The sequence below is a fragment of the Archocentrus centrarchus genome, chromosome 4, assembly GCF_007364275.1.
Source record: "Archocentrus centrarchus isolate MPI-CPG fArcCen1 chromosome 4, fArcCen1, whole genome shotgun sequence".
Taxonomy (NCBI): Eukaryota; Metazoa; Chordata; class Actinopteri; order Cichliformes; family Cichlidae; genus Archocentrus; species Archocentrus centrarchus.
Window position 1 is genome coordinate 38,026,620 of NC_044349.1, and position 17,701 is coordinate 38,044,320.

The following is a 17,701-nucleotide window of genomic DNA, read 5'->3' on the forward strand; positions in this document are numbered from 1 at the left end:
TCAAACATCAGCCTTCATTGGCTGTGTGCTTCCTCGTTGGCTTGCTGCTTGTTTGAAAGCCTGTTTGAATATTTAATGACTGTTTTTATTTGGCGAGCTGATTGGAGGGAAGGCAGGAGCGTGTGTTCATGCTAAATCCTTCAAGTGAGATGCACTGCAATCTGAACCCAACCAGCCCTACTAATGTGCAGCGTAGGCCTGTCTAAGCACATCACATCTGTTGTGGGGGAGTTAACAAGGAGGCCCAGATGAGTGTCAAAACAGTGTGCTCATCAAGCTGCAGAGCAGCACCGCTGCTTTGGTGGAGGCTGCACGAGCTTCTCCTGTAACCTCTAATTCACACTGACCTGTGGTGCATTTCTAGTAATCAAATGAATCAGGAGCCCTCCTACTGAGATTCTTCAACAGTTCATTTTGTACACTGTCAGAAGAACACAGCATATTTCTGCCTCGACACCAACGCTAAATATGGTGGATGGATAGTTACACGAGTAAATACACAACTTCCTCTTCTTATGAATATTTTTAAACCCACATCTGTGATTTATTTGGTGTATCTGTTCGCACTTCACAGGCAGAGATTGATAGATTTGGGCCCCCACTGGTGGCTGAATATAGAGAGCATATTCTGCTAATATGCACAAGAAAAAAAATGACAGCAGGAAGGGTCACCTAGTCTGCTCACAGCGGGCGGTAATTGCTGATGTTGTTTCTAATCCCTGTTACATGTAGTAAGATGTAATGTGTTGACTCTCAGAATAGAAAATATCTGAAACACAAAGACTCGTCATTGGAGTCCTTTATGGATTTTATTATGAAAGAAGCTAAAACAAACTGAACCGTGTACTCGGTGTAAATGTACTTTACTCGTTATCCACTGTATAAGCAATTAAGTACACCCCCCCCCCACACACACACACACACAGTAAGCAGTGACATTTTTGTCCCAATTAAATACTAATGTGCTTCCTCCATTAAAGCGGCAGCAGCAGCTCGTTCTGATCTGATTCAGTCTGTTCTGATCAGATTTAAGTTGAAATTAAAAAGCTCTGCCTGTCTCATGCATCCACACACTGTGAAACAATAATGTGCAGTGCAATGAATAAAATATTGAAAGCCCAGGCTCACTAAATGACATACACTTGCCCCCATAGTAAACTTCCCCAGTTCTGCCACACTGCATCAGGAGCCGTCTGATGGCATCTTGGTGTGCGGTGCTTTAACTGAGCTAGCATCTTTCCAGGTGGATTCAAAGAGTGAGGGCTAATCAGCTGTTCCTAGGCTTCCCTCTGGCAGTGCCACAACTTCTGGGAGCAAGGTTGTGTGACTCGAATACACTTATGGTTCCACCTCCGTTAAAAACCAGGCAGCAAAACCATTCCTTTGTTTCTGTGCATGCAGGAAACGTAAGCGTGCAAATGCCGGCGCTGCCTGGAAGGATGGCTGCTGATCACAGCGGCACCTTTAAGAAAAGAGGTTCTTAGACTGTGAGGAGGACTTTGGAGTTCTTGTCTAACAATGCCACCCCCCCGGTTTACCTGTTTGGCCAAAGTCCATCACAGTCAGGTGCAGTTTTCAGCCGCTTGGCTCGTAGTTCAGCTGTCGCTGCTACAGGTATGTTTATGCTAGCAGCTTGGAGCACATGTACAATTATCAAAATTATCAGTCATCTAAAATATGAACATAGGCTAATGATGAAAAGTTACTATGGTCAAAATGCCATCTGAACTGTCATCCTAATTCCCAGTCTACTGCCCTCACCAGGTGCTGTACCGAATACATGGTTAGACAGTGAGCTAAACACTTGCCCAATAGAACACTTCAGACAGGAGCTGACGTTGAGGTTGTTTATTGGACGTCCTCTTTTGTGAAACTGTTAACATTGACATAACGACAAAGAAATGGATAACAGTGTTACATTGAAATCACTTATACCATGAAACAATCTACATTTGTACCAGTTGCACACCCTATTCAATATACAACTGATTAAAGACAACTCTGAAACATTAAGAATCTAACAATAACACAGTTGTTTCTGATTGAACATTGCCATGTGATCACCAGCTCTGATTATGAGGTCATTGAACAATAAGAAATGTCAATCTGCATACAATGAGCTTGCTACTCATCAGAAAAATGTCCAACTGAAAATAATACTCACAATTTGTGCGAAATCAAGATCATAAAAGAGAGGATGGATTTGGATTCTGCCATGCCTCATTACGCTGCTGCGCCCTCAGACAAAATGGAGGACCTACCTCGAACATAAGTTTTAAGTCCCCCCTACCACTAGATGTCAGTATAACAAACTAAATCCACTGGAACCAGAACACTCCCCGCCTAACTTGGTAGAATACCAAGTTAAGTAATAACATAGGATAAGGTGTATCACAGTATGCATTCACATTTCCCTCTAGATTGTTTCCTTAGAAACAAGAAGAACGACCTCTGTCACGGGTCTTAAAAACAGTCTCTGTTCACCATTCTTTACAATCCTTACTTCTATCTTCCTGACTTTATCATCTTGACTAGGAAATGTCCTGGTAACCAGTGCAACTGGCCAGTCATTCCTTTTCACTTGGCTATCCTTCAATAGCACAACATCTCCTTCTTGAAGGTTAGGCCTTTCAGTTCTCCATTTCCGACGTCCTTGGAGTTCGTTAATGTATTCCTTTTTCCAGCGATCCCAGAATGTATTAGCTAGGCTCTGGACACGCCGCCACTGATTTCTGAAAAGGTCCGCTCCATTGAATTGACCAAGTGGTACTGGTGCTGTGCCTACTTTCTGAGTGAGCAGCATAGCTGGGGTGAGAATGATTGGCTGGTCCGAATCTGTAGAAACTGGTGTGAGTGGCCTTGAATTTACTATTGCTGTCACTTCGGCCATAAGGGTCACTAGGACATCATGCGTAAGCTTTGCCGAACCCTGTTCCAGAAGCATGGCGTCAAGGATGCGCCGTGCAATGCCGATCATTCGCTCCCAGGATCCACCCATGTGCGAACCATGCGGAGGGTTGAACAGCCACCGACACCCTTGATCCAAGAGGTAGCTTCCAATTTGTCTGTTGTCACAACCCTTCTTCGTGATCTGAAGCTCCCTGCAAGCACTCACAAAGTTGGTACCACAGTCGGACCTTAACTGCTTTACCGGTCCTCTGATGGCAAAGAATCGCCTGAGAGCATTGATGAAGGAGGATGTGTCCATGGACTCAATGACCTCTATATGGATTGCTCGAGTGCTCATGCAAGTGAAGATAACGGCCCATCTTTTATCATTGGCTTGCCCACCTCTGGTTCTTCGTGTTACAACAACCCAGGGACCGAACACGTCTAAACCCACGTTCGTGAAAGGAGGATCTGTGCTCAGTCGGTCTGCAGGCAGGTCAGCCATGATCTGCTCTTCTTGTCTGCCTCTCAACCTGCGACAGATCACACAGTGAAAAATCACACTGCTGATCAACCTCTTTCCCCCAACAATCCAGAATCCGGCTGCCCTCACAGCTCCCTCTGTAAAATGCCTACCCTGGTGACAAGTTCTCTTATGGAAGTGCCTGACCAACAACAGGGCAACATGATGCCTTCCAGGGATGAGCATAGGGTGCGATTCGTCTGACGTAAGCTGGGCTTGCGTTAGCCGGCCTCCAACTCTGAGAAGTTGACTTACGTCGACGAAAACATGGAGTTTGCTGAGCGGGCTTGATTTGCTGACCGATTGACCATGCTGGAGACATCTGACCTCATCTGAATATGCTTCTCTCTGAACAGTGAAGATTATTGTGGCTTTAGCCTGGTTCAGTTGCTCTTCACCGAGATGCATGTTGCACCTATGCCAGCCGTGACAGACGTCATGCTTAAATCCATGGCTGAAAGACTTTGCAATGTGTTTGAGCAGTGAAACAGCCCTCACAAGAGTCTTCCAAGTAGAGAACCGCTCAAAACGTACACTGCTGAACGTGTTGTGAGCCAGGCTGGTGACACAAGTTGTGCCCTCTGAACGTACCTCTGGATCTGAATCAGGTTCCACTAGGCCGAAACTCTCCTTGCAACACCGACTCTGTGCCACCTCAGTCAGAAAGTTAGGTCCTGTTAGCCATGAAGAAAAGGACAACTGGTTGGCTGGTAGTGACCTGGTTGCATGATCAGCTGGGTTGTTGTTGGTAGACACATAATTCCATTGACTTGCTTTTGTTGACTGCTTGATGCGTTGCACACGGTTGTGAACATAAACGTAAAAGCGTCTTGACTCACTGACGATGTAGCCCAGCACCACTCTGCTATCGGTAAAGAACTGCACGTCATCCAGTGTCATATCTAACTCCTCCTGGAGCAGCTCTGCTATCTCGACGGCTAGCACCGCAGCACAGAGTTCGAGTCGTGGGACTGTGATCTCTGGTTTTGGAGCAAGCTTAGCTTTCCCAAAAATGAACCCGACTTCACTGTGACCTTCTCCGTCTGTTACGCTCAGGTAAGCAACAGCTGCTACCGCCTTGATGGATGCATCACAAAACACAAACATTACTTTCCTTTTAGCCTTTGACAAAGGAAGTGATGTGTACATCCTTGGTAACTTTAGCTCTTTTAAGTCCTGAAGAGAAACTCTCCATCTCTGCCATTTTTCGTAGCTGTCCTTTGGGAGCGGTGCATCCCAATCACAGGCAATAGAAGTGATGTCCCTTAATATCAAGCGACCCTCGATGCTGACAGGTGTGGCAAATCCCAGCGGGTCGTACAAGCTATTGACTGTGGACAGCACCCCCCGTTTTGTAAAAGGCCTCTCACTGAGATCTACTCGAAATGTAAAGCTGTCTGAGGACAGGTCCCAGCCGAGCCCTAGGCTTCGTTGTGGAGGTGCAAAGTCTTCCCCGAACACAAGACCCTGGAGCTCCTTAGCAAGGTCCTCATCTGTAAAGGCTCCCATGACTTCTGCGCTGTTGGATGCTATTTTGTGCAGTCGCAGATTGGATTGTGCCAACATGCACTGAGCTTTCTTTAGCACATCAATTGCCTCTTTCGTGGTAGCAAATGACTTAAGTCCATCGTCGACGTAAAAATGGCGTTCCACGAAGAGTCTTGTATCTGCTCCATATTCCCCTTCTCCTTCCATGGCTGTCCTTTTCAAACCATAGATGGCAACTGCTGGAGATGGGCAATTACCGAACACATGGACCTTCATCCGAAACTCCACGATGTCCCCATCAAGGTTATGTTCATGGAACCACAAGAAACGGAGATAATCCCGATGCTCTTCTTTAACTAAGAAGCTGTGAAACATTTGCTGAATGTCAGCCATCACCGCAAAGGGTTCACATCTGAAACGGACGAGCACACCGATCAGACTGTTATTTAGATCTGGGCCCTTGAGTAGCACGTCATTCAGGGACACATTATTGTACTGGGCACTGGAGTCAAACACCACCCTGATTTGACCAGGCTTTTGAGGGTGGTAGACACCAAAGCTTGGTAAGTACCAACATTCATCTCCATGTTCCAGAGTAGGAGCTGGTTCTGCATGACCGTTACTGAAAATCTTCTCCATGAACTGCACGTAGTGGTCCCTCATCTCTGGCTTCTTCTTCAAAGTATGTCGAAGAGACATCAGACGTTTAAGGGCCTGTTCCCTATTATTAGGCAGGCGCTGTCTTGGTGACCGAAATGGGAGAGGGGCCACCCAACTGTTAGATTCATCCTTGGAGAACTCTTCATTCATAATATGGAGGAAAAGTTTGTCTTCAACTGACGGCGCCACTTGGTTGTCTTCTATGGTGCGACTAAAGATCTGCTTACCAAGGTTATCTTGACCCAATTTTTCCGTAGGCGCAGTTGCTTGGTCACTTGTAAACCTCTCTTTGACACTGATGTGGTTCACACATGGTCTGAAGAAACTGGGACGACCATTCTCCAGAATACTGGTCTTAAATGCATTCACATTAGGCTTGTGGGCTCCTTTCAGGCACACGTCTCCTATTATTACCCATCCCAAATCGAGTCGTTGGGCATATGGTGCATTATGTGGCCCATTACAATGACTGCGAACTTTGTGGACACGGATAATGTCCCTTCCAAGCAATAGGAGGATTTCGGCTACTGGGTCAAGAGGTGGGATTTTGCCAGCAATGGGTCTAAGATGAGGATAATGAGTAGCAGCCTCTGGTGTGGGAATTTCCTCTCTGTTGTTGGGAATCAAGTTGCACTCAACAAGTGTTGGCAATGCCAGAGGCACACCCCCATGTAGAGCTTCTATGATGAATCCCATGGCCCTTCTTCCACTAGTGTTTGTTATGCCAGAGCATGTTTTCAAGGTGTAAGGAGAGACAGGTCCTTGAATGTTGAATACGTCAAAGAAAGCAGACCTGGCCAATGACACATTACTCTGGTCATCCAGAATTACGTACATCTTCTTCTTTTGTTCAGGACAGTCTTTGGGATACACATTGACTAGACACACCTTTGCACATGACTTGCCATGGAGGCCTTCCCCACAGACTTCTGTGCAGCTGGATGTTGTGATAGGGGAGCCGTGGTCGGTTTGTTTTCTGTCATGCTCCTCTGTTGAAATGGAAGACTCTCTTATCATCCATGGTGGAGGACCATCATGAAGGGCTGAAATGTGCAGATCGCTGTTGCACTCTGAACAGTGAGTAACTGCCTTACAATCTCTAGCTTTATGGGTTACTGACATGCAGCACTTGTAGCAAATTGAATGCTCCCTGAGAAAGCTCTTCCTCTCATCCAAAGTTTTCATTCTGAATCCCCTACATTTCTTCAAAGAGTGTGGTTTCTTGTGAATAGGGCAGAGCTTGTCTGGATCCATGCATAGCTTTTTGTTATCCGCAGATTTGGAGGCTTCAATTTCTGTCTTGTTAGCAGAGACGGGAAACTTAGCCTTCCACTGCTTCTCTAGAGTCCTCTCAGATTTTGGGGGTGCTGCACTAGAACTTTCAAGGGAAAAGCTTGGGTCTGTTTTCATTTCCGCATGATAGTTAATAAAATTAACAAAGAATGAAAATGGAGGGTAATGCACCAAATGCTCTTGTTTGTATCTAGTGCCTTGAGCAACCCACGACTCTTGAAGGTAATGTGGGAGCTTTTCCACAATTGAGTTAATCCCTCTTGCGGAATCAAGGAAGTTTAAGCCTGATAAGTAGCCTTCATTTTTGGCGGTTTCTACCTCCAGGAGGAGATCAGCAAGCTCTAGAAGCTGTCGACTATCCTTAGCAGAGAATTTCGGGAAGTTCTCAAGACGCTTGAAAAGTGAAGCTTCTATGACTTCAGGAGAGCCATAGTTTTTATTTAGTCTTTGCCACAGTCTCTCAAGACCCACTGCTGGGTTATTGATGTGGACTGCTCTGATTCTTAGAGCGTGCTGAAGTGACTCCCCGCCAAGCCACTTGGTCAGTAAATCCAGCTCCTCGCTAGGTCTGAGATTCAAACCTTCTATGGCGCTGCAGAAGGTGGATTTCCATGATGTGTAATTCTCTGGCCGATTGTCAAATACTTTAACCCCTGTTGAAAGAAGATCACGACGAGCAAGGAAAGCCGCTAGGTCTGAAATGTCTGTGGAAATCTGTGTAGGCTTGCCACCGACTTCATGAGGAGTGTTCATTGTATTCTTGCTGTGGGGTGACAAGGGACCATAGGCTTTAAGGCTGACGTGATGCGTGGCTTCAGTGTCTTGAAATCGGCGAGATGTGTAAGAAGAGAGAGGCTGCACATTGGGTTGTCTGCTGTATGTGGCACCCACAGGCCGAGTCTGAGAAGAATCCTTCATTTCATCTTGCTGATGACCGAAGTGAGTATTAATGTACTCATCAGTGCGTTGTCGTGACACAGCTGATGCTAAAGGAGGCCCAGTGATGCCAACTTCACTTTTACTGTCTTCATTAACTGCAGCAGTCTCTAATACTTTTGCCGCAGCTAGGGCAGCTTCAGCTTCACCTTCCTCTTTAAGGGCATTAAGTGTAGCATCAAGGCGAGCTCTTTCAACTTCCATGTCGATTTGCCGTCTTGCAAATTCTGCTCTGGTGCGAGCTGCTTCCGCTTTTGCCCGAGCTTCTGCTGCAGCCTGGCTTGCATGTGATTTGCAGGATCGACGTGATGACATTGACCTTGCTGATGAAGCTTTACACTCAGACCTGACCTCCAGGTTCGCCGCTTCATTAGGATCTGGCACACTTGACATGTTAGCACTTCACAAGAACGTAATGCATATGCAATCCGCCGTGATGTTCTTGATGTATTTACAAATTTTTCACTCTACTGCCCTCACCAGGTGCTGTACCGAATACATGGTTAGACAGTGAGCTAAACACTTGCCCAATAGAACACTTCAGACAGGAGCTGACGTTGAGGTTGTTTATTGGACGTCCTCTTTTGTGAAACTGTTAACATTGACATAACGACAAAGAAATGGATAACAGTGTTACATTGAAATCACTTATACCATGAAACAATCTACATTTGTACCAGTTGCACACCCTATTCAATATACAACTGATTAAAGACAACTCTGAAACATTAAGAATCTAACAATAACACAGTTGTTTCTGATTGAACATTGCCATGTGATCACCAGCTCTGATTATGAGGTCATTGAACAATAAGAAATGTCAATCTGCATACAATGAGCTTGCTACTCATCAGAAAAATGTCCAACTGAAAATAATACTCACAATTTGTGCGAAATCAAGATCATAAAAGAGAGGATGGATTTGGATTCTGCCATGCCTCATTACGCTGCTGCGCCCTCAGACAAAATGGAGGACCTACCTCGAACATAAGTTTTAAGTCCCCCCTACCACTAGATGTCAGTATAACAAACTAAATCCACTGGAACCAGAACACCCAGTTTTTTCCATCCATCTTGGGTTCGGCTTCCAAGAAGATGGCTGGATGGATCGCATCTAAACCCGAGTCAGGGCTTCAGCGTGCTAACAAAGTGGTCACATGTGCAGCCCGTTTTTGAGTCTGCTTATTAAATTTTCAGCCAGTTGCATTTATGCATAGCTGCTCCACCTGTCCCACTGGAGCAGTTTATATATGTGTATTTGTGTATAAGCAGAAGCAGTGTACTGCAGGTTGCTGCTAAGAGAAGCTCATTTTAAATGAGCTAAAATCGGATGCAGTGTTACGGGTGTTTATACGTGCCCTATTTCTCCAGATGTCCCACACAGAAGAGGAGTTTCTGTTTGAAATGCAGCAGGTACAGTATGTTTCATCTCTTTGGCTCACACTGCATGAGATCCCAAAGAGCGAGGCTCTGTCACACCATCGCATCCTTCTGTTTGCATTTTTTTTCCTACTTGTCAAATATCCTGATGTCTGTGTAATAAGTTGTCATGTCCATACAAAACAGATGAACATTATTGAAGTGTGCTGACAGTTCGGCTGAAGTCGAATGCTTGAAATGCTGCTGAGATGGATCTTACCACATGAGTGCCCTAAGGAGGCCTTACTTCACACTGTGCCAGTCAAGCCTTGCTGTGACACTCCCATCTCTCAACAGGCAGAGCATTGCGTCTGGCACTCACTGTCACAACATGGCAGAATGATAGGCCCGCGCTGCTTGCTCCCAAATCTCCCACTGATCACGGCGTCTGCTGAACGAGCTATAATAAATATAGACCACAGACCACCGCGGTGGGACCTCAGACGATGGTAGGGTTTGTGACCTTTCTTCAACTCCTCTTGTGAGGCTCAGAGTCTGGAGGCATCTCATGGGAAGGCTTCACCATTTCAGCTCTTTGTACTGTCCCCTCAGGAGTGCTCTCCATCCCCTCTGCTCTCAGTCACTGTTTCTGCTTTTGAGGAGCCAGAACAAAACTGTTTTAATTGCTGTACTAATAAATATGTTGGTAAATGTAAGATCCCAAACATTAGAAAGCCCCTTGATTCTGTCATCAGGCGTCTTGGAAAATGTTGAAAAATGTTTTCAGCCTCTTTAAAGCCGCTCTGACTCTTGGGTTTGGTGTTTTGGGGGTTTATGTGTATGAGTGGTGGCATGAGCCCATCTACCTGTTGTAATACCTCATTGATGCGTACAGCTTAACCTTACGATGTCATCAGAAACATTTGAACAGTTCGACCGTCCCTCAGCCTCGGGTTCAGCCTCAGGACTGATTTGGGCTGTGGTCCCAGTTCAGCTTCCGTCTCCTCCCTGCTTCCTTGTTTTGTTGCCCTTTGCATGTTTTAAGTGGAGCACCAGTGACAAACACAGATTTTCACTGAGGAACATAATAAAGGTGCATGTAGAGAATTACAGGAGCGTAAAGGTCGGTCATCCTATCAGCTGCTGCTCCGCCTTTAAGAGCAGACTCTAAGCAAATAAATGCACTTTCCACACAAACACTTGAAGCTGTGAGGACAAAATGTTTCCCTCCTCAGAGGTGACAGCTCAGTAATGTTAGCCTCAGTTGTTTCCAGCTTGTGCTGCTGTCACTGGTCATGACACTGGTATGTATGCGAGCCAGCCTCTCTTATTCCTTATTAAAGGTCAAGGCTGTAGGCAGCCATGTTTTGCGATGGATATTTTGCTCTTCGGGGCTCTGACACACACAGTGTGATGGTTCTGCAGCTGAGCTGATTGGGCCGTATCGAGATGACGCTGCAGCGCTGTAATTATTGGGCTCCTCTGTGTTTACGGTTTCCCTCTCTTTGTTTTACACACTGCGATTCTCTCTGATTGCTTTGTTGCTGGATGGAACAATGCTCAGCGCCGGTGGCACCCGCTGACCTTAAGGTCAGTCTGGCAGCAGGTTCTGAATTTTGACAGGGGCAACCAACTGGGGAGAGAGGAGCGCGCCTGCAGGCGCTCCGTGTGTTCTGTCAGCGTCGGTTAGTCAAAGACACGGCGTAGTGTCACCCCTTTGTCTTTTATTAACAGGGCGAACCAATAACAAATTTACTTTGAGCCGGGAAGCTGTGACAGTCAGTGTAACCTGCCTCTTTACATCATCAAACAGCAGTGCTAAAAGGCTTACCATCAACTGCTGTCATTGCACATTACCCGTCTTCCTGATAACATGTGCGAGCGCGTCTCAGAAGCATGCGCAGCTTCTGAGATGGCCATCTCCGGGATTGATGGCATCGACACACTGTAAGCGATGGACGTTTTCAGCGGTGCGGTATTTCTCCGGAAGCAGGAGAGGTCACAAGTGCACGGGGAGCTCATTACAGAGATGAGTCAGAGATGTGTGGTGAGAGGCTGGCCTGTAGGTCTGCAGGAGGTGAATGAAACAATTAGTTTCTGCTGTGAGAGAGCTACAAAACACACACTTCCTCCTCTTGTAAAGATAGCCTGCAGAAGTGCCACGATCGGTAACTTTTCACACAGTATCCCCCAAAATGATTTTTTCAGTTGCATCAGTGAGTAATACGCCCTACTTTGTATGATGTTGTTACATCATCCTAGAAATATTACATACTTTTCCCCTGAAACCTAGTTTTTTTTTTTTTTAAGGGATTACATAACTGTGAATTTTGAAACATGGACTTAATGTTCAGCTACATCGTCTCCAGGTCGTCCTGGTGGAGCGAGCGCCGAACCTCCATGTCAGCGCCTGCACGTCTGTGTGTTTGTAATGGGGCTCCACAGGCTGACAGTAGTTACTGTAAAGAGGAAACAGAGCAGAGGAATCACTTTGTTAGTCCTAAAAACTGAAGCGTGGCAGTTTCTAATGGTTACTGGTTACATTATGTAGCACAGTGGTGATGCTGCGGTTTTACACTCTCCATGAATTACTAACTGAATTTGTTCATGAAGACAGGCGTTATAAACACTTTTACATAAGGAATTTCTTTTTAAAGTCACACTAGAATGATTTTCAGCTCATTGTAGATCAGTCCTGTATATGTGCTGCATGCTTTAATTTCAGGAAGCCTGTATTATTCTAGCTGCTGTGACATGAAGTGAAACTACTGTGAGAATAAATGTTTTTATTCAAATCTACAACATGTTTTGTTGTTCTCAGATTTAACACTGTAATTAACGCCGTTGGTTTTTTAATCCAGTTTCACAAAATTTAGCCTAAATATTATTTTTCCCTTGTGGGCTCCAAATGTCTGTAGCACTAATTTAACAGAATAATATAAGAAGGTGTTAATTAATGTATATATTGTTGTTTTTCTGATAATTGGAGTTCATTGGATCTGTGAATGTGATTTTTCATTCATTTCTTCAGTGAACGAGGCCGATCTACTCAAGTTTTCACACCTGTAACACAAATCTGAGCCGTGTGGTTCTGCATTAATATTAGGAGGCGGGTTACTTTAGTAAAGGGCTGCTGCTGATTCTGCAGTCATGCCAAACATGAGAGTAGATAACCGTTTGGAAAGCATGAATAAAATGTGTTTTTGTTGGATCTGATTGATCAGTGTTGAAATGTCTTCACTGCTCAGCTGACAGAGAGAAAAAGTCATTGTTCATGTGTGTAAATGCAACAAAAGAAAAGAATTTCTCTCTTGCTGAGTTTCCGTAGTGTAGTGGTATACACATTTACCTAACGAGTGGAAGATCCTCAGCTCGAGAGCAGGAGAAGACGCGGATCCTTTGGGAGTAAAAATCTGGCAGATCAAATGTGATCGCTGCAGCGACCCCTCATTAATACGGGAGCAGTTGTGTTAGCTGTGGTAAACATTGGTGCTGCAATGTCTCCTGTAAACACATTTAGCTGATGCCCCGAAAGGAATCGAGTACACAGTTTTATGTGTTACTGCGAGCAGGAGGAGTTTCTCAGAGTGCGGGATGCAGTTCGTGTCCCAAACACATCGGTAACCATTCACAGCGGCGCTGGTTCAAGAGACAGAGATATGATACGTCTACATTCAGCATTTATTTTGGGCGTGGGTAGAAGCGTTTTTGAATATTCTCTTGGAGCAGCAAGGCTCAGCTGAAGGAGGGAAACCGGAATCTGCAGATAAACGATCCACGGAACAAAACGTTCCCTGTATGTGTGCATACGTGTGTTATCTGCAAGCAGAGAGAGCCCAGCAGCTAGAGGTCTCACCACATTCCAGACAAGCATTATTTAATCATATTTAATATGTCTTATCTGGAACTATTTTAGGAAGAGGAGTGATACCCCAGCCTCATGGCTGTACTGTTAAATATGACTGTCTTGCCTGATTGCGCTGACTGGCCGAACGCGGAGGGAAGATCAGTGCACGCCTCAGTGTTGGCTGGGAATTCTTCCATGGTCATAGTGTAACTGCTGAAAAGGACAGATGCAAATGGACAGCAGCAGAGAGCAGCAGCGGAGAGCGGCCGCTTCGTGCGAATAAGAAACAGGGAAAAGTTGAGAAAAATATCCAAGGTCTTAGATGAGTCTGAAAAGATGCAGAACTTCTCTCTCTTTAGGGGTTTTCCCCAAGCTTGCTGAAAAAAAATCCCCCACCCTTGTGGTTTGAAATGCAAAGTTAACAGTTTTACTCAGCCCCCCCTCAAGGCTTGTATAGTCGCTCCTAATCTTTTTTAATGTGTCAAAAGGCTTTCTTGAGAGTCTCTGTGAAATTTCACACTTAAGTTGTTTGCAAAGTCAGTCTGAATTACAGCGCAGAGAGAGGTTCACTCTACTGAAGGCTCAGGAAACTTTTTCAAATCTGTGTGTGTGTGTGTGAGAGAGAGAGTGTGTGTTAGAGACACAGGATGAAATCAGGGTGATGCTGTGCGTCTGTATGTCCTCTCTGGTATTTGCAGCTGTTAATATCATCATTTATAGTGGAACGATAATTGTGATGATAAAATGATGAGGTCCGAGGGTGACGTGTATTTTAGTAAACTGCAGGGTTTCAGCCCGTCACATGGAGCTGTGCTGGTCAGGAAACCATCACCTCAGACCGAGGTTGTCTAATGGAGACACGGTGATTGTAATAAAGAGCTTTGCAGTACCTATTTTTTAGTTTTTCTAACATGAACGTTTCTCTCAAAAATTGCAAAAACTAATGAAAAAAAAAGATGTTGAAAGAAATCTTTTTAAACAAGAAAATATAAGAAGAAACTAAGCAAATATATTTGTTGTGGTGGCGGTAATGCCAACAATACTGTGATAATAAAATAATTTTCCTGCTCATAATCAGATTTTTACCATATTACCCAGTCTGTAGATAAAATATGAAACACAACAATGACATGCTTTCATCAGGAGTGGATTTGTTTGGGATGTCGAACACTGCAGTGGTGCCAAAGGCAGCAGCGTGGCTGTTGACAGGCAATAAACGGCGTGATCATATTACACCCATATTGGCCTCCCTACGTTGGCTCCCAGTCTATTTTAGGATCCAATTTGAAATCTTATTACTTGTTTTTAAGAGTCTTAATGGTTTGGTGCCCGGCTGCTTAACGCATCGTTTGAGACCCTGTATTCCTACTAGAGACCGTCGGTTACTGAGTAGACCTGGATCCAAGCTGAAAAGCAGAGGAGATCGAGCCTTTGCAGTGGTGGCACCTAAGCTTTGGAATAACTTACCGTCTCATATTATAAGAGAAGCTCATTCTCTTAATCATTTTAAAGCACCTCTAAAGACATATTTATATTTGGTTGTGTTTGAGACCAGTTTAACACGTTTTTATCTATCTGTGACTCTACCTGGGGTTTTACCAGTTAGCATTTGATTTTTGGATTGTATTTACGGTTGTTTTAATGACTGTTGCATGTTTTGATGTTCAGCACTTTGGTCAGTGGAAGTTGTTTTTAATGTGCTATAGAAGTAAACCTTGGCTTGAGTCCCTGACTCGATTGGCTGATCTCCTCCTACTGGTTTCTGCCTCCATCAACTAAAGATGAGAAACAATAAGCTCTATGAACACTGTGACGTCTGACTTTCATAAATGTTGATAGGTAACCAAAACAATCATTTTTGTGAAAAAAGACCTTTTTTGAAAAATGTTAAATGTTTTTCATGTACAGTACTGTGCAGAAGTCTTGAGCCCCTCCTTATTTCTTTATTCAGAGTTTCCTGAAGTGGTCCTGACGAGCAGCCCTCCAGCTTTCTCAAGGTCTTCCAGCTTTTATTTGGACATTATTATTTGGCTGCTTTTTCTTCTTCAGTCCAGTCCTTGTACCTGACTCTTTTCAGATGAATGGGTTTTTTTTTGGCTACTTAACACTGACCTTTGAATCATTGAAGCATAAACTCCCCGACTCAAACGATGCACCAGTGCATTTTAAACTGTACCTATAGGCACTTTGTTACCAGCAGCCTGTCACAGAAACACATCATTTGTTCCCGTTTCTTTAGTTGCACCTATGAAAAATGACAAAGATAACCCAGTTTGACAGGCATGAAATAGCATTTTTGCATTGTGTGCAGTGTGTCCTTAAAAAAATTGAGTAACGTGGACAAGTGGAAGACAGAAGTGTGAGGCCTAAAAAACTATCTATAGGATCTGAAAGTCACAACCTTAAAAACAGGAAAAATCCAGCAAAGACCTGACACAGGACCTGAGAGATCATCTGGACCTTCAGCTGATTCATCAGCTGTTCACTGAAGCCTCATCAGAAACGGTCTCAGAGGAAGGGCGGCTGTCAGGAAGCCATCTGTAAAGACAGGGTGGACAGGCTGGGGTATGCTAGAACTGGACTGAACATCAGTGGACCAGGTCTGAGGGAGCGATGGATCCACATTTGAGATTTCTGGTTCACATCATCATGCATATGTACGGAGGTCAGGAAAGGTCCAGCAGTGAGTGTCGCAGCCATCTGTAAAACACGGTGGAGGCTCCGTCATGGTTCAGGGCTGCATTTCAGCCATTGCTGTTGGAGATCTTGTCAAAATGGATGAAATTATGAATGCAGAAAAGTACCATCAGAGTTTGATCCACCATGCACTACCATCAGCATCTGATTGGTAACAGCTTCCTCTTTCAGCATGACAATGATCCCAAACACACTGCCACTGCAGTAAAAGCATCCCTGGATATAAAAACACATGTGAACACCATCAGTCATGGATCGGCCTCCCCAGAGCCCGGACCTCAGCAGTACTGGAGCAGTGTGGGATCCTCCTGACAGAGAACAGAACCAAAGGCAGAAACATCCAAAGAAGAGCTTTGGATGTCCTTCAGGAAGCCTGGAGAACTGTTCCTGAAGACTTCATTTATCCATCCATCCAGTGTCTGATGCTTATCTGGGTCGTGAGGGCACCGCTCTAAGCAGAGATACCATACCTCCCTCCCCAGCCACTTCTTAAAGCGCTTCTGAAGCTCATTGCTAAAGATGAGTTTGGGAGTGTGTGGATAAATCGACAGCTTCCCTTTCACGCTTAGCTCTCTTTACTGTGACCTTACAGCGTCTGCATTACTGCGGATGCTGCACCAGTCTGTCTGTTCATCTCATGCCCCCTTCTTCCCTGACTCATGAGCAAGACCCTGAGATAGTTGAACTCCTCCACTTGGGGCAGCAACTCACTCCCAGTCCGGAGTGAGCACTCCCTCGTTTTCCCTCTGAGAACCAGACTCGAACATGCTAATCCTCATTACAGCTGCGTCACACTGTGAACTGCCCCGGTGCAAGCCGGAGGTCATCGCTTATTTATTTAATGTTTTTGTGCCCAAGACTGTTTATCACAGGCCAAAAAATACCACATACTTTGATAGTATAGGGTTAGAGATGGGGCTAATTATCATCATCGCTGATGACATAGTGTGTTCATGTGGGAGAAAAGAGCAGGCGCAAACAGGGGTCAACCTTCGGAGGATGTGCTGGAAAGGAATCAGATCCACGGTGGTCTCGTCTCCGGATACTGGTGGATAACGTCAGAGCTCGAGACCGACACTCGATGAGTTAAAACGCTTTTGATGGCACACGAAGGACCAAAAGCATTTAACGCAAAGGTGGAGATCATTTTTGTCTCTATCAGTTGGTGTTTATCGAAATACAAGGCAAGCCTATGTGAGACTGAGCTCTTCTAATTAAGACTGGATTCTGCTGTTTTATGTATTTTTGCTCAAAATAAATGTGGCCAATAACGGCGTACAGTATTATCAGTGCAAATTGTCTCTGACCCTCCCCATCAATCTCTTCCCTTGGCTGCACTGATAATACCTCTGACTGGCCTCATTAACGTTGGCAGGTCAGAGACATAAAAAGAGAGTTTAGTCGATATGAAAATCTTTGCCCTGCACAGACTTTTCTTTCTGATTTGGTGCATTTGATTAGTTTCATCACCCTCAGAAGAGAGTGAATCCATTCTCTTAATGTAATTTGTGGAAAATGTACCATGACAGTGTAATTATTTTGAGGGGGCCAATTTGCATTTCCATTGCCCAGCAAGCAAAATGTTACTGTAGGTTCTAAGGCCTTAAAGATAAATTAATAATCTAGAGTATTTAAAACCCATGAAACATTTAAATTAAGTAATTTCACTTCCTAAAGGGCATAGTGAAGATGTTTCCATACGTACGCAGACAGACACAGTTTTTAAATAAATATCAGGGCTAATCACTGAGACAGAAATCCGAGAGCAAGCAGAAAATATTTTCTGGAGCCTTTAATGGTTCCTCAGGGGCTTCCCTCTGACTTAGATTAGATGGGATTTAGACAAAGTTGATGCGTTTACCAAAACTTGGAATTCTTTTTATCTCAGTACATTATAAGGAGCACAGTACTGTATACTCTGTCACTGATAGAATTACAGCATGAGTGTAACAGTGTAGCAGTGTGGGGGAAATGCTGTGTGACATTTCTGCTCAGCAGGCTTTGATCAA

The 17,701-nt window shown here is 44.6% G+C and overlaps 2 protein-coding genes across 6 annotated transcripts in view; one reads left to right on the plus strand and one right to left on the minus strand.

Annotated features, from left to right (window-relative positions):
• The window catches only part of lpp (LIM domain containing preferred translocation partner in lipoma), a 178,832-nt gene that overhangs the window by 90,695 nt on the left and 70,436 nt on the right, over positions 1 to 17,701 (plus strand). The window lies entirely within an intron of this gene.
• Positions 1,752 to 8,825, minus strand: LOC115778696 (uncharacterized). 2 transcript variants are annotated; one of them, XM_030726932.1, is made up of 2 exons: positions 8,673 to 8,825; positions 1,752 to 8,381 (listed from the first exon to the last, which is right to left on the minus strand). In XM_030726932.1, exon 2 carries the CDS (start codon positions 8,180 to 8,182, stop codon positions 2,417 to 2,419), a length of 5,766 nt encoding a protein of 1,921 aa, XP_030582792.1. In that variant the 5' UTR covers positions 8,183 to 8,381; positions 8,673 to 8,825; the 3' UTR covers positions 1,752 to 2,416. The 2 variants fall into 2 exon arrangements, 1 of the variants encoding a protein (XP_030582792.1); XR_004019861.1 differs by having other exon boundaries at positions 1,791 to 1,873; positions 2,165 to 8,825.